Here is a 22,465-nt window from a genome sequence, read left to right as displayed (position 1 = left end):
ACGGTCAAAGATGTTTTTTTGCGTCAACGTGTGTGCACCCATACATCGTGCTTCTTTGTGAATCCAAGCTTCTTCAAATGGTTAATAACGGTTTGATGACTTATCCCCAACTCTTGGCCGATGCTACGGTTGCTACTATGCCGGTCTTTCTCGGCTAATTCAGCGATTTTGTCGCAATTTTCGACGACAGGCCTTCCGGAGCGTGGCGCATCTTCGACGACCTCTACACCAGAACGAAAACGTTGAAACCATCGTTGTGCGGTGGAAATGGAAACTGTATCGGGTCCATAAACTGCACAAATTTTATTGGCAGCTTGAGATGCATTTTTGCCTTTGTCATAGTAGTACTGTAAAATATGTCGGATTGTCTCTTTATTTTACTCCATATTTGCGACACTATAACTCACGAACGACTTAACCAAACTATTGTAATAAAAATGCACGCGGTTATACAACAAACAAATTAAAACTTTATTAAAATATGAGACTATGTGCGATCTATAAACGTGGCCTTTCCCGATGACGTGCCACACACAAGAGAGAGAGTTGAGCGATGTCTCCTCTTATCGAGCACGGTCGACATCGACCGATCTGACAGCTGTCAGATGGCGAGCCTCCGACTCGATGTACGTTGCTCGTCAGGGTTGTCCTCCCAACACCTCCCTCTTTTAGTAAAGGTAATACGGGTCATACCTCACCGGCTTTCTTCTGGGTCGTGAAGATTGGCGAGGCTGAACTGGTTCTAGCTGAGGAGTAGCTCTTGATGAGATGAGGGAAGGATTTCGGATAATTGTCCTAGGTTCGGGAGATTCGAGAGGCTGACTCTCGAATGATGATGGTTGTGACTCTGGATCAGGCTCCGGTGCAGCTGCATCAACTGCTACTGGTAAAAGCCCACACGAGTCCAGAAGAAGGTTGAGTGGGATTAACGCTGGCTGCTGCTGCTCAGTCAACTCGGTTTGTTCACATATATATCGCCTACGTAGTTGGTTGCAGTGAGTCCTAATGAGATTCTGTTTACTCTGTAGCCAGACGTTGTATAGCACTCGACCGACTCTTTCCAATACTTGTCCTGGTTCCCAAGACCAAGTGTTATTGCGATGTACTTTTGCCCAGACAAGTTCTTTGAAGTCGTAATTCATCGGTTTTGCACCATGTTTTTTGTTAAACTGAGCGTTCTGCTTGGGATCTGCAACTTTGTGGAATGGTGTGGGTGGCCTCAACAGAATCAATGAAGTTCGGAGTGGCCGACTCAGTAGCAGCTCGCCTGGTGATTTTCCCTGGGGTGCGCTTCGACACGGTGTAGAGCGATAACAAAGCAAAAAGGTTGCTATTGCTTCGCGGAGGGCCTCTCCCCCCGATGTGATTTTTTTCAGCGTCCTCTTAAACGTGTCTACGAAGCGTTCAGCAAGCCCGTTGGATTGTGGGTGATATGGCGGTGTCTTCAGATGGAGTATGCCGTTCTGCTCACAATAGCGCTCGAAATCCTCGCTGACAAACTGACGACCATTGTCAGTTACCAGCGTCTCTGGCATACCGTGGCAATTTCTCTGAACATTGTGAGTGTTGCTTCAGTGGTGATTCGCTTGGTTGGTATCACCTCAGGCCATTTGCTGAATGCATCCACCATGATAAGGTAGTAGAAGTCGTCCACAGGTCCAGCATAATCTGCATGTACACGTTGCCATGGTTTTTGCGGTGAAGGCCAACTCTCCAGATTTACTTTACTGCTGGTTTTCGCTGCCTTAGCGCATTCGGTGCATGAACGAACGAGCAGCGTGATCTGCTCGTCGATGCCAGGCCAATAGACATAGTTACGTGCCACCGACCTCATACGCTCCACGCCGGGGTGTCCTTTGTGGAGTTGACGGAGAACACGGATCCGAAATTTGGATGGAAAAACTGAACGTTCTCCGTACAACACGCAGTTGGAAACCACTGAAAGACTGTCTTTACGCTGGTAGTATTGTTGCAGCTGAGGGTCGCTGAGATCGGACTTGTTTTAAGGCCAACCAGATTGTATGTACAGCGCTACCTGTTTGAGAATTGAATCCGACTGCGTTTCATTTTGGACCATCTTAAAGGTGACGGGGAAATCTTCCAGGAACTGCTTGATTATGTTCTGCATGCAGTCCCCCAACTCGATCGATGCAATGACGTATTCTTCATTCGGCCGAACATGGGTGTTGATCAGCCTAGATAGAATATCTGCGTACCCGAAACTCTCCGTTTTGACGTACTGGATATTGAAATCAAACAGCAACAGTGTAAGTGCCCAACGCTGTAGTCTGTTCGCGGTGTACACCGGGATTCCTTTTCTGCTGCCAAAGATGGCCAATAACGGTTTATGATCGGTTTCAAGTGTGAATTTTCTACCAAAAATCATCCGATGAAAACGAGTTACGGCGAAGATGAGTGCGAGACCCTCCTTCTCGATTTGGCTATAGTTGGACTCTGCTGGTGTGAGACTGCGAGTAGCATAGGAAATCGCTTTAACTGTTTCGTCCGGGAACTGATGAGCAATGCGAGCGCCAATACCGTGCTGTGAAGCGTCTGCCGAAACTATAAGACCCAGTTTTGGATTGTAGTGGGCAAGTGCTAGCGGAGACTGCAGAATGTCACGGAATCGATCGAACGAGCGCTGACATGCATCTGACCATTCCCATTTCACGCCAGCTTTCAGTAGTTGGTCCATCGGGTACCGTAGTTTGCGCATCTCCGGAACATACTTTCCGTAATAATTAACGGCACCAAGATACGAACGTAACGAAGGGATGTCGTGAGGAGCTAGCATGATTGCGATAGCCGATGTTTTGTTGGGATCCGGATTGATTCCATTCCCATCCAAAATCTGTCCGAGGTACTTCACTTCAGGCATCCGAAAACTGCATTTTTCTATCCTGACGGTAAATCCGTACTCTTCAAGACGGCGGAGCACTTGTTTTAGGTTGTTGTCGTGTTCCTCTTCAGTGCGACCACCGACCAAAATGTCATCTAAATAACCACACGTGCCAGCGAGACCACCAATCATTGTGTCCACCAACTGTTGAAATGCCCCCGGCGCTGACTTGATGCCCGGGGTGATACGGGTGTAGCGAAACAATCCCTTATGCGTGTTGATGGTCAGTAAATACTGGTCTCTGGGATCGAATTCCACCTGGAGGTATGCGTCCGACAAATCAATGTGGCTATACCACCTGCAGCCTGCCATTTTCGTGAAAATGTCCTCATGTAGTGGTAATGGATACTGGTTCGGCTCTAAAGCGTTGTTGAGCCCGGTGGAGAAGTCAGCACAAATGCGGACGGTGCTATTTGGTTTGCGCACAACCACGATTGGTGCTGCCCAGTCAGAATGGTCGACAGGAACGGGGATGCCCAGGTTCTGTAGACGCTGAATTTCGTCTTCCACAGCATTCTGCATACTGTATGCCACGGGACGTTTAGGACGGAAAATTGGTTTTGGGTTCCCTTTCAGTGTGAGCCGAACTCTTGTTTTGATGCATAGACCCAAGTTGCTGGTGAACACCTTGGGGAACTGTGATTGCAGCGCCTGAATGCCATTTGATGATGAACCGCTGACTTTGCGCAGAATGTGCTGAACGGTATGTCCCACAGCCCAGACAATTCAATTCAGTCTGCACCTAAAATATTCAGACTCAGATTAGCGGGTACTACACGGCACAAACCTCGTTTCGAAATGCCGCCAATTTCCGCGTCACACCAGAACTCCAATATAAGGTCCAGGGGTTCTCCAGAAGCGGTTTTAGCTCTGCAGGAGGGTTGCACTCCCGGAGGCTGACCAATCTGGTTCCAAAGTTGCTCGGATATGATAGTAATATCCGACTCTGAGACGATCTGTAGTCGTGTCGGAACATGATTCATCCGGACCTCGGCAAACTTCCTCCCCTGGCTGATATTTTTGACGGAAACGATATTCACTTCCTTCATGGTCGCTCCTACATTCTTCTTGACGTTGGCTGATTTCTTAGAGAAGCAGGCGCAGTATCCTTCCTTATGTCCCTTTTTCTTGCAGTCACGGCACTGATGTTCCCGAAACTGACAATCCTTCGAGAAATGCATGCCCCCGCATGGCCAACATGGTGTTTTAGGCTGCTCGTTGCTAAATCCACTACCGAACGTCTGCTGTTTGAACTCGTGCTTGGGTTTTTGCTGCTTCCGTTTGAACCTCGAGCTGCCCTGCTGATGAACCGCATGTACTGCTACCGACGCAGAAAGTTTTTCCACGAGGCTGGTGTCCTTTTTGAGGTTAACCATGTTCTGACACTCTTCAACGACTTTTTCCAAGGTTATGTCCGCCATGTCATTCAGCTTGGTGATCAGACGCATGCGAATGTCGGAATCTTTCGGTGATTTCAGTCCACACACAAAGATGAGCGTTTTGAACTGCTCTTCCGTCAAATCACCCAGCTTGAAGTTCCAACACGCTTTGTTCACTTTGCAGGAGTATGAAACAAAATCGTCCGAATCGTCCTTGGAAGTTTGCAGACACTAGTAGCGTCGGTGGAAGACGGAGGTCGTCGCCCCGATGCTTTGTTGGATGCTCCTGATGATTGCTGTGTTGATTCCATTGTTCGGGTAACCTTACTTTTTATTTCGCGAACGTATTTCCGACAAAACTTGGCAAAATCGGATCACTGACGCGCTAAACCGACACCGATAATACTCGTCGCCACTTTGTTGTAATAAAAATGCACGCGGTTATACAACAAACAAATTAAAACTTTATTAAAATACGAGACTATGTGCGATCTATAAACGTGGCCTTTCCCGATGACGTGCCACACACAAGAGAGAGTTGAGCGATGTCTCCTCTTATCGAGCACGGTCGACATCGACCGATCTGACAGCTGTCAGATGGCGAGCCTCCGACTCGATGTACGTTGCTCGTCAGGGTTGTCCTCCCAACACAAACAAAACACTGTCAACGACTATATTATAGCGCGCAAAAATACATTTCCAACAAGCTATAGTATGACTCGATACAATGAATACAACTAGAACTACGCGCTTACAACAACACCTCGCGGAAATACCGCAGGACTTTTTTGACAGCCTAATATATGATGATGAATGAGCTGATGACCACCTATGCATTTCCTATCACAGCCATCATTTTGATTGTACGATATGTGCATACGCCAAAAGATGCCCGGCGTTGAACATTTAATTAGTACAAAGCCTTCAGAAAAAAAAATCAAGAATCAACTATAAGACAGTGAGAAAAAAATGAGAAAGTTTGTAAAAAAAACGCAAAAACACAACACCAAAGGTTCTTTTCAGAACTCCGAACATGTTCATAAAGAGTAAACAGTAAACTAATCCATATTTCAGGTAGATAGGTAGGTATTCACGTAGGAGAAGAAAATAAAACAATATTTTTAAAATATATATTTAGAAAAAGCTGTCCCCTTTGTATAGTCCTACGTCACTCCGGTTATGTCCCCGACATTACCCACCCGTCTTTTTTCATCATTTAACGGACATTTGTGATGAGTTCCGAACTTTTTTTTTTTTTTAATTCGTTTATTTTTACAGGCTCAGTTACTTAAGTTTAAAGGAGCCGAATTCTTAAATATAATTTTAAAACTATATATATAAACAATTTTCTTACATCTATGGTTAGTAAGGTGGAAAACCGATTACTCGCGGTGTACTCGAGTTTAGGAGGGTGACATATTTTTAGGAGAAGGATGGGATATAAGGAAATTGTAACAATGTTGATGAACACTCAATTTATAAATCTATTCGTATATCTATAGTGTATTTACATTTCAACTTATTCTACTATTTATAGCAAGGGGACGAATTACCCGCAAAGGAAGGAAAGGAGGGTATAAGGATGTAGGGGCAATCACACACGAAGATCTATAGCTTTAAGAAAAACATATATATGGGACATGTAATCAAGGTCTAACCGAGCCAACACATCTCTCACCGGCACATTGGGCTGTCTTCCTCGGGCCCGAAGGGAGTTTTTTAAATTCGATCTGGCGACCAGATACACCTCGCACGACCAAACAATGTGCTCGATGTCGTGATAACCTTGGCCACAAACGCAGAGATTGCTGCTGGCAAGATTGAAACGGAAGAGTAGTGCATCTAACGAACAGTGATTGGACATGAGTCGGGAGAAGGTGCGAATAAAGTCCCGACTCAAGTCCAGACTTTTGAACCACGGTTTGAGGCTAACCTTAGGGATAATCGAGTGAAACCACCGACCCAATTCATCTTCATTCCACTTGCGTTGCCAGTTAGCGATGGTATTTTTGCGGACTAAAGAATAAAATTCATTGAAGGCGATTTGACGCTGATAAATATCGCCTTCAATTGCACCTACCTTTGCCAATGAATCAGCCCTCTCATTACCCGGAATGGAGCAATGTGAAGGGACCCAGATAAAGGTAATGACATAACAGCGTCTGGATAAAGCACTCAAAATTTCTCGTATTCTCTCAAGGAAGTACGGCGAGTGCTTTTCCGGCCTCACTGAACGGATAGCTTCGACAGAGCTAAGACTATCCGTTACAATGTAATAGTGTTCAACAGGTCGTGAGGCGACGCTGTCCAGCGCCCAATGAATTGCTGCCAATTCAGCAATATACACTGAGCAAGGATTCTGAAGACTGTGTGAGGTGCTAAAAAGAGTTCCGAACTTGGTTGAATAAAATTTTTCCTCTCACGAGTGATAAACTTCTACGATTCATATATTACAAACCTGTCCATATTCCCTATTCATATCCCCCATATCACCCGCATCGAAAAACAAAATTCTACTTTTTGGTATGTTTTAATTTCAGAAAGAAAACTTTGAAAAAGATTTTTTTTGAGAAACATTTGGCCGATATTTCGAAAAACAGTATAGTGAATTGTAAGAAACTGCATTCAAGTTTTGAGAAACATGAGTTTCCAAAGACACAATTCAAGATCTTCTTAACATGTCCGTCTTACCTCCACTTTTCCCTATATTGTTCTGAGCACTCGGTGTACGAAAACACCAGTGCACCAATATTTGCTGGTCAGTTCTCATCGTCAAACAGTCGAATCAAGGCTTTGTACATTGTACACTTTGTACGTTGCCGGAGTTTGTTGGGTCTTAGGGATTTGTGGAGCCCATAGTAGGCCCGACTTCCATTGATTATGCGTCTGCGAATTTCTCGGCTACTGTTGTTGTAAATGGTTACCAATGAAAAAGTGAAGATAAACTATTCGACCACCACAAGCTCGTCGCCGAGGATTACAACGCTATCAAAAGATATTCTGTGGCGATCAGCCCCTCCTGCTAGCATGTATTTAGTTTTAGACGCAACGATCTCAATCCCAATCAACCCTGCTTCGTATATCAATCGGGTATACAAGTCCGCTGCCTTCGCATGCGTTCTTCTAATTATGTCCACTTCATCGGTGAAGCAGATAAACTGACTAGACTTGTTGAATCGTGCCACGCATGTTAAATTCCGCATATCACGTTCCAGGGCCTCGTCGAAGAGCAGACAGGAAAGCCCATTAACTCGAAGTCTCCTGTAAGTCTCAAACGTTTCCGACAGCTCGTCTGAGATTCGCACACCAATTCATCGTTGCCTGTATCAGTTTTGTCCGCATTCGAGGAATGCTGTGTTGATCCATGATTCTTCATAGATGTCATATGCGGTTGTGAAATCGACGAAGATGTAATGCGTAGGAACTTGATATTCGCGGCACTTTTGGCGGGTATGTCGCAGTGTAAAAAGTAGAAGGGTCTGAGCCTATGGGCACGGACGGAAGTTTGACGTAGGACTGTGATCGTTCAGAACACTTGGTAATTTTGAATGTAATTCTTTTCATTGTTCAGAAATCTGTTAGTTTAACTCTTTTGAAACTCTAAATAGTAGCCCTGAAAAGGGTCATTTGTTGTATGTACTCATAACCTTCAAACGGTTTGTAACGAACAAACAAACGGTAACGGTATTGAATTAAAGAGACTTTAAACTCAGAGAGTTCATTCGTCTCTTAACAAACAAAGACAATAAGCTTCTGGCAGGAAGTTCAACTGTCTATCTGAAAATGATCAATGAATATCAGTGGGACACATAACTAAAAAACTATATCGTCATTGATTACATTGAATATGAAATTTATGGGGAAGGAACGAAAAAAGTTGAAAATACTCACGATTTCACGATATCTTGAGGTAAAATACACATGAAATCATGAAGTTGCTTTATTTTTAATGAATAACTATAGTATTGTGATTTCTTTCCAATGTCTTATTTTTATTATTAAGCATCAAGAGCAGTAGCTTTTTCGGTGAAATAATGTTCGTTTGCAGACTATCACAATCAAGTCGTATTGGTTCTACAGTTCAATCTATCATAGAAGGAATTGAGTCATTGAGAATTATGAATATGAGTCATGAAGATTATTGATATTTCATTTCGTTTCATTTTTGTGATCATTTTTGCCGATCTCAATAAGTCTTCGCATGATAAACGCTGCTTCCTCCTAATTAATGAACGATCACTGTATGGGTGACACTTTCTTCGTAGCTTTCATGAAATCTCGCATGAAGTTTGAGTGATGCATAAAATATTGCAACTGATTACTTTAACATCTTGCTGATTTGATAGAACGAATATTGCACGCAATTTTGTGTTACATACAACAGTCATGGGAATAAAGTTGGAAGAAAGAATGCATAATACATGATTTACCTTCGCATCCGCTCGCAATACATACCTCTTTTATTTGTTAAATTACTCACTTGTTTTATTATTTCCACTATTGATGTCTCAGGCGAAAAAAATGCTGGATATAATTGCCGTCTAATGGTATATATTATAACATATATCGTAGAAAAGATTCTGCGAAATATGCATTTGAGAACTCTTAATAAACGTCACATTTTTCGTAGAGTGACCCCCCTATATAGAAATCAAAGACGTAGTCCTACGTCAAAATCTGGTACGTCGTCGTCTAACCGGTCATGAACCCGGCCTAATAACTTCCCACAAATCAGCTTACTATTTGCGATTAACGGCGAAAGAGGACCTGAACAAATTTTGTAGACGCCTTTTAAGATAGTCGGAAGCTCGGCTTGTCACATTTTTTATAGATGGGACAGATTACCCTATCTTTCCACTCCTGCGATAGTTGTTCCGTGTCACAGACCCTGACTATCAACCGATACATGCACTGCATCAGTTTCACTTGAAAAGCTACGCTTTGAGGTCATCCTTACCAGCTGCTTTTTCGGTTCTTTAGCAGATTGATGAGATCCTCAACATCCCCCATCCTAGGAGGTGGTACATCGTCGTTGTTCGCTGCATCGGTGTAGGCCTCTCCAACGCCGTCTAGGTCTCCTGTCTTTGTTCAGGTGTCCATCATAGTGCTGCCTCCACCTTTCGGTCACCTCGCGTTCGTTCGTCAAGATGCCACCTTCATCGTTCTTGCACATTTCAGCCCGCGACACAAAGCCTTTAGTTTCTTGAACTTTCTCTCTTCCATGCGGCCTTTTTTCCCCAAAGAGATGTGTTTGCTGCCTTCGCTTCAGTCGGTGTCGCTATACGTTTTGTCGAGTCACTTGTTGCAGCATTGCTGCGCGTGCGTTCTCGCACATAAGCGTTTGGCACTCGTCGGTCGAACCATTCGTTCCATTGTCCACATTTTTGACGGTCTCTACTGTGCTACCAATTACTACTTTCAGGATGTACCAGCATCTATCGGGAGGAGCAGCATCCAGTTCGTCTACACCCGGTAATGCAGCTTCGAGACTAGAGATGTGCCATCCGCTCATGAGCTGTTCATTCGAATCGCTTCATCATAGTGAGCGGATTCGGATCGGCTCACAATCAAAAAAACGCAGCTCATCAGCTCATTACGGAGCTGGAGCTGATGAGCTGTTGAGCTGTTGAGCTGATGTGCTGCTGAGCTGATGAGCTGTTGAGCTGTTGAGCTGATGAGCTATTGCTGTTGAGCTGATGAGCTGCTGAGCTGATGAGCTGTTGAGCTGATGAGCTGTTGAGCTGTTGAGCTGATGAGCTATTGAGCTGTTGAGCTGATGAGCTGATGAGCTGTTGAGCTGTTGAGCTGATGAGCTGTTGAGCTGCTGAGCTGATGAGCTGTTGAGCTGATGAGCTGTTGAGCTGATGAGCTGTTGAGCTGTTGAGCTATTGAGCTGTTGAGCTGATGAGCTGCTGAGCTGATGAACTGTTGAGCTGTTGAGCTGATGAGCTGTTGAGCTGTTTTGTCATCATCACTCGGTTGTAAACACTGGTGGAGCGAAAAAACAATACCCAACAACCAAACAAAACGGGTCTTTTCAGGACCACCAAGTCACTATCAAAATTTTTAAAGATGTAATTCTTCTAATCCAAAATCAGCATGCAAACGGAATCCTACGTCAACTATGCGGTCGTGTCTCGGACACAACCCTCCTGTGACTTTTTTGAAATAGTTTTATGAAGCATTGTTTGCGGTTTTTATTTTCAATGTTACTACTAGTGATATAATTTCAAGGCCGCATTAACTGTTTTGTGATATGGTGCATATATTTGGTTACGGAATGGTTTGAACTTTGAAAAGAATATTATGGAGTTATGGTATAGCACACCGTTTCGGACAATGGAAAAACAATTTTTTATTTAAACGCGTTCACACTTTTTCGGTTTGTTCTAGAATGAAAGAATAAGATAGCAATTATAAAAAAAAGTCCAGTCACCTGTGTAGAACGGAATGGGTCAACAATACAGAGTCACTCCAAACTATAAGGCGAGGTTTGATCAAACTGCATAAAATGCATCAACGAAATTTTGTTTATTCGCTTTATTTTGTTTGGAAATTTGATCACAACACTAGTTTTATTGAATACATTGCGACTGCTCAGGTGCCGTTTTGAATTTACATCTCACATACTGGTCAAATAAGTAATAACGGGATTTTTACTTACCAAAAGAGGTAAAAGGATAAAAAGTGTTTTATTAATCAGAACATTTATTGGACTACATTACGTGATTTTATCTCAAATGTTGGATAAATCAAAGATTATCACGAGAATGATTTCTTTTCGGAAATATTACGCACCTAAATCGATAGTATCGCTTGTGAATCGAAGGGACCCTAAACAGCCATACATTATACTCGACTCACGATTGAGAATTAGATATATGTATTGAAACGATATGTCATGATTATTATTAATGACACGACTAGCTAGAATTCAGTACTGTGGAAATATACATTAGATTACAAATACTATGGTAGAAAATTGACTTTTATATCGACTAGAAACAATTCTTGCTGCTCAAGGCTGTCTTTTTTGTATCATTTCATTTTGTTCACTCTTAACGCTATAGTCACTTTTTAGTAACGCATTCCATCAGCATTTCTCTCGAACCTATGATTTCAGAGATTCCGTGGGATTTTACGCTCCCAACATAAGAAGTACTTTCAAATGCGCAATTGTACAGTGATTGCATGAAGATTCCGTTAATTTCATAGTAACTCATCACAGTATAGTGGACTAGAAAATATTACCTATGTGCTGATTACTTATCACATTACGATTTTTTCGTATCATTATTGTATACTACAAACAGCAGAAGAACTAGATCCCGAGCTATCCAGGCGTCGCTTCATACCTTCCAGATACACTTCCCGATTGAAAAGTCCAGCAGCTAAGGGAATGCTGATGGAAGGATGTTCGATATAATTGGCGTCTTACACAAACCACATATCTATTACTTACGTGTCCATTCCCGGTCGGATGATGCTGCGAAAAAGTGCCCACACAGGTTTATGATCCGAAGTGGTTATATTCTGCACTGAGTCGTACGCTAAGCACTTCACTGGAGAGGGAGGATGAGTGATTTTCCCACCGGAAGCGGAACTTGTCCGACGGTGGGCCGTAGTTATTGGCAATGGTTTGAATTTGTAGAGGATACGATCGGTATACGCTGGTGCCCGTTGTTTACTGGACGTATCGAAACGCTGAGTGCCAGGATCATACTGTTACACGAATAAACAACATTACAATTTTTATATAGACACGTTGTGTTGTTGTCGAGTATCTAATGTGAACTGTTTATAGACATTTGAAAGCTTGGGGTGAACATATTATAATGTAATAGGGCGTACAACAACAATGATTGCAAGTGAATAAAAATCTACCTTATACGTAGGAGGAAAAGTGATTTTGGCCTCTCTAAATCCCTTAAAGGCGGCTCCGTCGGCCAGAACAGACGTCAGCTGATCAGTGTGCATAAACCCATGCGGGAGATGAGCCGGCAGCGGAAATTGAGTAGTTTCGATCCATTGCATCAGCTTATCGCGAGGTTCGCTTAGACGAAAGTTCAAATCTCCACACCAAAACACACTATCGAAATTTTGTGTAATATCTTTGTTGCGATGTTTAATGGTGAAATTCCTCGGAAGATCGAGTGAGTGTATAATTTTCTTCACATCCGACACACGTTCCTTCACCTTCTGCTGATGCGCCGTTAAATGGGATGTCACAAAAAGGAATGATGTACCGAACAGACAGAACGATATGGCAACGGCTCCTTTCGTCCGATATGCGGTTCCGGGACGTACCGATAAGCTCGCATCCTCAGGTTCCGAACAAAACCATATCAGATCTCGACGAATGAAGGCCGCCAAATGGAGTGTTCCAAGGCTGGTAGAGTGGAGAAGAATGTGCGTCGGACCAAGTGTTTCCTGCAGGGTAACCTCCCATTCGAAACGCTCTGAGTACGATTCTTGTGTGCCAAATACAATGATGTCCGGAACATGCTCTAGCGCTGTTGGAAAAACAAAATCGTTCATCTGCTTTGGCGGATTTTGTCCATTCATATTCCAGGTACCGACGAATATCGTAATTTCCCTAGTTGGTAGTATTTTATCTAATTCCGAAGCACCCAACAGTGATGTTGTACCTAATCGTCCATGTAGGAAATTTCTCTGGCGAGCTTTCTCGGCTGGTATGAGATTCAAAACGTGAGCCGCCATCAAAGCTTGTCTAGCTAGTGAATCAGCGCTTGCCGGATTACCAGTACAAGTATCACTGTCATTCCCGGCAATGACAGTGTCGAATGACATGGACTTTCGACTGTCTCTCTTATCAGAACCCTCAGGATCTTCCTTCTCCGTTATGTTTGGAGAGCTGTAGTGCTGTTCCATTTTCTCATAACCGTCCAATTTTGGCAACGGAGGAAGAAACCGATCCTTGAATCTAGATTTGCTACTTACGATTGCTCTCTGGGTATGATACTCTCGAAATACTACCGGCTTAGAGACCACTTTATTCCCGATTACTTCTGTATATCTATTGCTTTGTGAACCGCTACTATTCCCCTCCATAATTGGCGCATTATCTACTATATTCGGCTGACTACTATTTGCTATTGGACTAGATTTATCTACTGGAATACCGATCAACGGCGCATTTGGACTTAGCTCTAGTTTTAACTGTTGGCGACGTTGTTGTTGCTGCTGCTGTTGTTGCAGATTGTTTTGATCAAGCGAATGTCCCCCGCCATGGGGATCGGAGTGACGATTTTTCTTTGGCGATTTGAGCAAACTCTCGTCCACCGAACAGCAAAGATTAAACTGTTGACTTAGCCTATTTGTCACGGTACGACCTCTACCCGCACCGGGAACATCCCTGGAATAGATCAAAAATTGGAATTAGAAAATGTATTTATTTATTAAAGCGCTTTTGGCTATAGCTTGGCGTTTTCGGGAGTCCTATATTCCTACAATTTTGCCTTATAACTATGTTAGTAATATGTAATCGATTGCTCGCAGTTGACTCAAGGTTGGAATTAGAATGAGTTTTTCATAATTTGAAATTTTTCAAACTCCCTATGCTCTGATCGTTGGCCGGCACAATATTCGGCTCTCTCTGAATATCCCACAAACACTAGCTTAATAGCCTTTTCATCTAATTTCATGCGCTTATTTTAAGGTATGTGTACGTAAGCTTTACAACCGAATACGCAAAAATGTTTCAAAACTGACTTTTGACCCGTCCAATGTTCATATTTTTAGGTTTAAGGCGAAGTCAATAATTCAGTAGGACAACAATCTGAAAAACTTGTGGGTAACCGACGAGTTTATATACTATCGAACTAGCAGTCCAGCACCAAATCTAATGCAACTGCATCTACGCCGACTTCGTCCAACTTGAATAAATCATCTCTCGCTTGATCTGAACGTAATGGTAACCAACCCAATTCTGCCATTCTGTCAAATCAGAATGATAACAACATTTCACGACGCAGTAGTGGTACTTTAAGTGTCGCTAAAGCTGGATCGACCGACGATATGACAGCTTTCTACGGTACCCCGTTTACTCCTGACCAGAAAGAATGTGACGTTAAGCAACACATTCATGAGATTGCGAATGTGGATTCTTCATTGATCAAATTCACTAAGCTTGTATCTCGTGGGAAAAGTCTGGATGACCTCTCATTCGTCTCGTTCATTGTTATTCTGACCTTGTGAGTGGGGTTAGAGAAGGGGTTTTCCACCATGCTATTCTCGGCAAGTACGGCAATGGTTTCAGTACTTCAGTTACCTATCAGTCCAACGGTTCTAGCGATCCAATGTATGGTTACCACCACAGCCCGTTGCTGCCTCCGTCAATTGTGTTCGGCCGTACTATCAAAACGTCTGAGGTGTTAGGAATAAGATCGACGATTTGCTTTTGGCTGTTACGGACTGTAATTACGACGTCATGATAGTGACAGAGACTGGATTTAATGATTGTATTGATGCCCTGCAAATTTTCGAACCGACGTTTAACGTTTTCCGATGTGACTTCAGTTCTATAAACAGAAATAAAACGTGCTTTGGTGGCGAGTTGATATCGGTTCACCATCGCTACCTTTGTACGCAAGTCCACACGCGTCACGGTGAAAGATTGGAGGTGTTTGTTGTCGCTGTCATCGGAAATAAACGATTAGCCATCGGTTCTGTATACATCCCACCTGATCGTAGACGCGACGTGGATTTGTTAGATGAACATGTGGCCTTCGTTCGTGATATTTGTGACAAAGATACACTTGTATATCAGGTCCTGCTTGGTGGCCACGCTTACAGTGGTTGCAGAGTGCTGGCAGTGACGCTTTGTTAGCAAGAACCTCTACGGTATCTGTGTCGAGTTCTGCACTGATCAATGGAATGGACTTTCTGAATTTGAGTCAAGTCAATTGGCACCGAAATCATTTGGATCGAACTATTGATCTTGTTTTCTACTCAAACGACTGTAATGTAATCGTCAATACAGCTGCGGTTGCGCTGTTATCCTCAGATTTGCACCATCCACCGTTGGAAATATCTCTTCCAGTTCTTCCACTTCTTCTGTTGTCGTTGAGTGCACCCCTGATTTGGAAAAAAAGACTACAATGCAATTCGTTATTACCCTCCCACTCTTGACTGGACCTACCTGAATGACTGTCAAAATGTTCATACGTTGGCCTCCGAATTTTGTTTCACCATCCAACGTTGGTTGCGTGAGAATGTATTCCTTGAGATCTGGAAGGAATCTTTTATGTTTCCTGTCTTCAAAAACAGGAAGTGGGTTATATCTATGGTATAACCGCAAGGGTGACGTAGGACTATCGTTGATTTAGAGATCATTTGTTTGAAGTTTAATCTGAATTCATTCTGAATGAATGAATATTTGGAGAACTTCGAAAACGAGAGCGTTACGTTGGAGGCACAAGGTTTTATGCATTCAATATTGGATACGGAAATATCCTACTGATGGGGAAGAATAATCTTCAAAAGCTATCCTGTTAATTGCGATTGATTGAAAAATCACAAAACCAAATGTATTTGGTCACAGTGTTACATGGATAGAAAACATTCAAATAAACTCTTTCACATGAATGTATTTTTAAATTCCTAGAGGAACAGGCAGATTATTTTCCGGATCTTTCTCGATGCTGAATGGCATCCAAACGGAAAGAATTCCGCGCGTGTATGTGTGTGTGTGTAGCGGCTTCATCGAGATCTTCCCGGGGAACCGTTTGTGGCATCACTCTCCTCCTGATGGATTCCCTTCTGGCCTAAGGTGCACAAACAGGCTCTTGGTGACACCGTTCATCAGCGCTTTCATGATAAATGAAGAGCTTCACCACAACAGCGACAACATGCTCCAATCGCTGTTCAATTAGAACTGAGTGGATTTCCAAGCGGCGCTCGCTTATATACCGATTGGTGATTTCAATAGCCTGTTTTGAAAGCAAATTTAAGACTATTGAAACAAGTTTTTGGATCAGAAAGTAACAAGTATAGAACGCGTAGAAATTTTATCTTTCGAATGAAGTGTTTATCATACCATTTCGTTCAGTTGTTTAGGAGCTATTAACACTCAAAATCTCGGTCTCCGGCGTAACGCTTTCGTTTTCGAAACTTTGATTTTACACCCCGGTATAGAAATGAAAGACGTAGTCCTACGTCAAAACAGTGATAAGCAGAACGTCAGGAACTATCGTGGAATTACAAGTTTGTCGGCGTCCAAGCTGTTTGAAGTATTCGTCGGCGAAGTTATCCTTACTCAATCTAAGAAGTTCATCTCTACCGATCAGCACGGTTTCATGCCTGGCAGGTCGGTCACCACGAGTTTGTTGAGCTTTACCAACACTTGCATTACTGCTATGGAGAGCAAGGCTCAAGTTGATGATATCTATACCGATCTGAAGGCGGCTTTCGATAGGAACGAGCACAACGTACTTTTGATTAAGCTGCCACGTCTTGGATCATCTGCAATGCTCGTGTCGAGGATGAGATCTTATCTGACGGAAAGAAAAGGCGTTCAAATTTCCTCGAGCTTCTGCTATTGTCTGAAGTGCCTCAAGAAAGCAACTTAGCCCCTTTGTTGTTCACATTGTTACTTTATGACATTGCTAAGAATTTAGGGTTGAACTACAAACTCATGTATGCTGATGACATGCAAATATTCTGCGAGTTAACGATCGAGCATCGCATGGAATTTGCAGACCAGGCGAATATTATGCTGCTTGGCTGATAAACAAAACATCGGATCCGCTAGCGAAGGAATTGGAAGCGTGATCATAAAATAAACATCATCCAAGGCCCGCCCGCATGGTGCTGAGTTGTCATGTTAGCATTAAGAGAAGAATAAAGTTAGTCTTAGTTTGACCATCAAATGGAATACATCATTTTTTAAAAAGTAATCCCGTACCCGTTTATTTTAAGTGGCGCCCGAATAGGGACCCTTGTAGTGGAAAACGGATAACGTCGTGAGTGTTGTGAAAAATTTCCTCAATCCGAAAAAAGTGAATATCCGATAGGAACATCATATCCGGTCCCAGGAGCCGGCACCACACCCGACTAAGCGAGATTGCAGACACCGAGGGACACTCCCCGATCGGTACTACGGACCGTAGTAGCTAAAAGCAAAACGGAGCATCCGGAACTACCTGTTGTAGCCTCCTCCACATCGAGGGTCAACCTACTACAAGTCCAGATTTGCAAATGCTGGCCGTACTAAGGACATGGTCCTTCATGTAAGTTAATTATCCTTATTAATAATAATTTAAAATAAAAACCAGTGTGATTAGAAACGTGCGTGTGAATAACGTGTGAAGTGAGATATATTTTTTTTTGTGAAAATTTTGATTTATTTTCTTTATAAAACTGAAGAACGTTAAAAAATCCAGGTTAGATTTCTATTTTTCAAAGATAATGAATCCTGCCTTCGTTCCACCACAACTGCCAGTAGCAGGACAAGTGGAGATGATGGAAAATTTCACAGAATTAGGGAGAATTCCCGATTTTGTAAAAGGACTCAATAATTTTACCGGGAAAGCCAATGAATTGATGAACTGGCTTATGGACGTCGAGAGTATTTTCGCGATGTATAGAGATTTATCTCAAACATCGCTTCAATACAAAATTATTGAAAAAACAATTCGTAGGAAAATTTCCGGCGAGGCTGCCGATGTTTTAAATGCCAATAATATTTCTTCCAATTGGAGAGATATCAAAAGCACCCTTCTGATGTATTATAGTGATAAGAGGGAATTAAAAACTCTTGATCACGAAATTACAACCATAAAAAAGCTTCCTAATGAAACTCTGAGTATTTATTACAGCAGAGTGAACGAACTGCTATCATCGATTATTGCACAAATACAAACTGACGAAAAATACAGAGGGAATGCGACAGTCCATATTCAATATTTTAGAGAAAAGGCATTAGACTCCTTTATCCGTGGTCTGGAACGTCCACTATCAATGCTTCTTAAAATTGCAGAGCCTGGTTCATTGAGCAAGGCTTATCAATTTTGTTTAGAATATTATAATCTAGACGTGCGTTCAAATTTCAGGAATGAAAGTAATTCGCACTTTCCTCCAAAACCAAAAGAGCTTGATTATTTAAAAATTGCACATAAACAGCCACCACAAATTCCCCCAAGGAGGCAACAATTTGTTCAACAGCAGCAAGCATTCATTCCTCGGCCACAATCATTTATTCCACAGCAGCAACCATTCAGGGGAAACAATTTTTATTCTCCTCCTTTTCCCCCAGCGAATGTTTTTAGGCCTGGACCTTCACAAAATTTACTACGTCCCGAACCGATGGAAGTAGATCAAAGTTTGAGGACAAGAAATATTAATTACGGCAATCGACCAAATTTCAATTTCAAAAGACCAAGGGAACTATCAGGACAATTTCAAAATTTCAAAAGACAGGCACATCCTTTAGAAGGATCGCCAGAAGAGTATTACCAAAATTATGACGAATACTATGATCAAGAAGATCAATATTACGACCAACAAGGAGAAATCGAAGATTCTCCTAGTGCTTCAAACAATAACGTTGTCTCCGAAAATAATGAAACAATCAAAGATACAACTACTTCTCCTGAAAGTAATTTTTTAGGGTGGTGCCCCCAATGGTAAGACCAGCCTTGCCATATATTAATCTGAGAACCACAATCGGAACCTTTCCTTTTCTAGTTGATACTGGTGCAAACATTAGTATCATCGACCCTAAGCTAGCTTATTCATACAGAATTTCGAAACCATACAATTTTACAGCAAATTCGATCTCAAGTGCGAATGGTAAATTCAACGCAACTTCTGCTATTGACATCAATTTCTTCTATCCAAGAATTAATCATTCTGAACGATTTCTTTTACAAAAATTTCACGATTTCAACGAGGTCAACAAACAAATCAGTAAACTACTTGCTGATGGTATTATCAGACCTTCACGTTCCGCTTGGACAGCTCCTGTTTGGATAGTTCCAAAGAAAACGGATGCGTCTGGTGAGAAAAAATTCAGGATGGTCATTGATTATAGAAAAATCAATGAAAAGACAATTGCCGACAAGTATCCAATGCCCGAAATTAAATATGTTATAGACCAGTTGAAAGGGCAAAAATATTTTTCTACTCTTGATTTGGCATCTGGCTTTCACCAGATCAGGATGAAAGAAAGCGACATTGATAAAACAGCTTTCTCCATAAATAATGGGAAATTCGAATTTACTAGAATGCCCTTTGGGCTAAAAAATGCTCCAGCAATTTTCCAGCGAGCCATTGACGATGTGCTCAGGGATCAAATTGGGAAAATTTGTTACGTCTACATAGATGACGTAATAATTTTCGGTAAAAATTTAGATGAACATTTGAAAAATTTGAATACAGTTTTGACGCTTTTGAATGAAGCCAATTTGAAAGTTCAACTTGATAAATCCGAGTTTTTGCGGACTGAAACAGAATTTTTGGGTTATATAATTTCATCCGATGGAATAAAACCTAACAGTAAAAAAATTGAAGTTATTAATAAATATCCCGAACCTAAGACAATGAAAGAACTTCGCGGATTTTTAGGTATGATCGGATACTACCGGAGATTTGTGAAAGATTTTGCTAAAATAGCAAAACCCCTCACAAACCTTCTTCGAGGGGAGAGAAATCCAGCCTCTGCCAAAAAAATTTCAATGACTGAAACTGAGAAGCAACGTTTTTTGAAAATGAAAAAAATACTATCTTCAGATGATATTCTTATCTACCCCGATTATAATAAACCGTTTACTTTGACGACTGATGCCTCAGATTATGCCATAGGAGCAGTATTATCTCAGGTGACGTCGGAAAAGATTTGCCAATACATTTTGCTTCGCGATCTTTATCCAGAACAGAAGAAAAATATTCAGTTCCGGAGAAAGAGATGCTAGCAATATTTTGGGCTCTTCAAACGTTTAGGAATTACTTATATGGTGCTAAATTCAAAATTTTAACTGATCACCAACCGCTTACATTTGCTTTGTCCCCGAAAAACACCAATGCCAAGTTAAAGCGTTGGAAAGCTTATCTCGAAGAACATGACTACCAAATCGTCTATACACCTGGAAAATCGAATTTTCAATTACCGGTACTCAGCTTTCGGCTGAAAATACCGATGACTTTTACATATTATCTACGGAAGCCCCATTGAATGTATATCGCCACCAGGTAATAATCAAAAAAGGACCTGATAAAATTGAAACAAAAAAATTATTTGGAAATTTTACTAGAATAACAATATTTGTAAACGAAATAACTAATTAGTCTTTATTACAGATTCTGAAGAATAATTTCGATTATACAAAACTGAACGGACTGTTCACCACAGAAGACATAATGGGACAATTACAAGAGATCTATCGAGAACATTTCGGTCAACAGAGATTATTGAAAATTAGGTACACCCAGAATCTATTGGAAGACATCGAGGAAGAAGACCAGCAATGGAACGTCGTCCGGAATGAGCACCATAGAGCTCACAGGTGTGCTGAAGAAAACGTGTTACAAATTCTTCGCAAATTTTATTTCCCTAAACTTCGTCAAAAATGCAAAGATTTTGCAACCAACTGTCAAATTTGCCATGAATGCAAATATGACAGGCGTCCTATCAAATTCCCGATTCAAGAAACTCCTATACCTAAAAGCCCTTTCCAAATCGTACATATAGATATACTTTTCCTGGAAAATAATCACTTCCTTCTTCTTCTTCTTCTTCAATGGCACTAACGTTCCTAGAGGAACTTCGCCGTCTCAACGTAGTATTACTTGCGTCATTTTTATTAGTACTTAGTTGAGATTTCTATGCCAAATAACACGCCTTGAATGCATTCTGAGTGGCAAGCTCTAGAATACGCGTGATCACAGTGCAAGTCGGAGGAAATTTCTTTGACGAAAAATTCCCCCGACCAGAACGGGAATCGAACCCGAACACCCGGCATGTTAGTTATGACGCTAACCACTCGGCCACGGGAGCACAACATTATCATTATCACTTCAATCACTTCCTTACCTATATCGATAAATTTTCAAAGTTCGCTCAAGTGACACACATAGAATCCAGATCTGCAGTTGATCTGACACCAATTATAAAAGATATACTTTTAAAATATAAAACGCCTGAAATTCTTGTAATGGATGGTGAAAAATCCTTTATGACTGGTGAATTAGTCAACTCTTACAATTTGCATAAAATAACTCCATACGTCACAGCAACTGGTCGAAGTGAAATGAACGGTATAGTAGAACGTCTTCATTCGACTATATTGGAACTTTATCGAATCAACAAAACCGAAAATCCAGATAGATCTATCCTTGAATTAATCCAACTTTCTGTCCAAAAGTACAATGCGACTATCCACAGTACAACACAATTTACACCTTATGAAATAATACTTCCTTCTCCTCGGACTACTGAAATAATTGAAACTGCATACAAAAACCTTCGAAAAAAACAGAAAAAGGACATACAATACCATAATAAAAAGAAAAAACCTGTAGACATCGAGCAAAATCAAGACACATACGAGACAACAAGACAAAGACTTAAACACAAAAATAGATATAAAAAAATCAAAATAGCACAAGTTCACAGAAGCACGATTACTACTGACAAGGGACGAAAAATACATAAAGACGACATAAAAATCAGGAAAATCTAACTGGACATTTGACTTTCTTCTTTTACAGACTGACGATTTGCCTTCTACTATACAACTGCACAATAGACGCAAACGAAAAACAAATTTCAATAAGAAGCTTAAATCAACAACCGCTATTTGTATATGAGGAAGAATTCGCTATGATTTTCACTATTATATACACCACTTCAACATCACATCTCTGCGAGTTAATATTGACATATTGCAATCACAATATAATAAAGTAAAAACGAATCAGTTCAGCCATCTTATCCAGGATAAATTCCATAAAATTAAGGATGGATTGAAAAAACTATCTCTCACTAGAAGACATAAAAGATGGGATACTTTAGGATCAATTTGGAAATTCATTGCAGGCAGTCCCGATGCAAATGATTTAAGAATGATTAATTCAACTATCAATAATATAATTGATGAAAATAATACGCAGGTCAAAATAAATAGAAAAATTACAACACAAATGAAAGAATACATATGTAAAACAAGTG

The 22,465-nt window shown here is 41.4% G+C and overlaps 2 protein-coding genes across 2 annotated transcripts in view; both read right to left on the bottom strand.

Annotated features, from left to right (window-relative positions):
• Positions 1-668: 668 nt before the first annotated feature.
• On the bottom strand, positions 669-9,790 carry LOC129766552 (uncharacterized protein K02A2.6-like). The gene is made up of 5 exons (XM_055767125.1): positions 9,563-9,790; positions 3,673-4,491; positions 2,036-3,595; positions 1,601-1,975; positions 669-1,550 (listed from the first exon to the last, which is right to left on the bottom strand). The coding sequence occupies exons 1-5, from the start codon at positions 9,788-9,790 to the stop codon at positions 669-671; spliced, it is 3,864 nt and encodes a 1,287-aa protein (XP_055623100.1).
• Positions 9,791-10,850: 1,060 nt separating this feature from the next.
• The window catches only part of LOC129767677 (inositol polyphosphate 5-phosphatase E), a 28,043-nt gene continuing 16,428 nt past the window's right edge, over positions 10,851-22,465 (bottom strand). Inside the window, exons 4-6 of the mRNA XM_055768805.1 lie at positions 12,163-13,654; positions 11,741-12,000; positions 10,851-11,680 (exon numbers count right to left, since the gene is read on the bottom strand). Coding sequence (XP_055624780.1) covers positions 11,572-11,680; positions 11,741-12,000; positions 12,163-13,654 — 1,861 coding nt within the window. The 3' untranslated portion in view covers positions 10,851-11,571. The remainder of the gene's footprint in view (positions 11,681-11,740; positions 12,001-12,162; positions 13,655-22,465) is intronic.

The sequence above is a fragment of the Toxorhynchites rutilus genome, chromosome 2 (genome assembly GCF_029784135.1).
Source record: "Toxorhynchites rutilus septentrionalis strain SRP chromosome 2, ASM2978413v1, whole genome shotgun sequence".
Taxonomy (NCBI): domain Eukaryota; kingdom Metazoa; phylum Arthropoda; class Insecta; order Diptera; family Culicidae; genus Toxorhynchites; species Toxorhynchites rutilus.
Note: the sequence above shows the minus strand (reverse complement) of the source record. Positions and strands in the feature narration are given on the sequence as shown.

Bases quoted from the DNA above. Each gene is read 5' to 3' on its own strand.
- LOC129766552 (XM_055767125.1), bottom strand. From the start codon at position 9,790: ATGAGCGGATGGCACATCTCTAGTCTCGAAGCTGCATTACCGGGTGTA. The intron at 4,492-9,562 runs GTATAGCGACAC...CAAACTTCCAAG, and splicing joins AACAAGTGACTCGACAAAAC to GACGATTCGGACGATTTTGT. The intron at 1,551-1,600 runs GTGATACCAACC...CACAATGTTCAG, and splicing joins CATTCAGCAAATGGCCTGAG to AGAAATTGCCACGGTATGCC.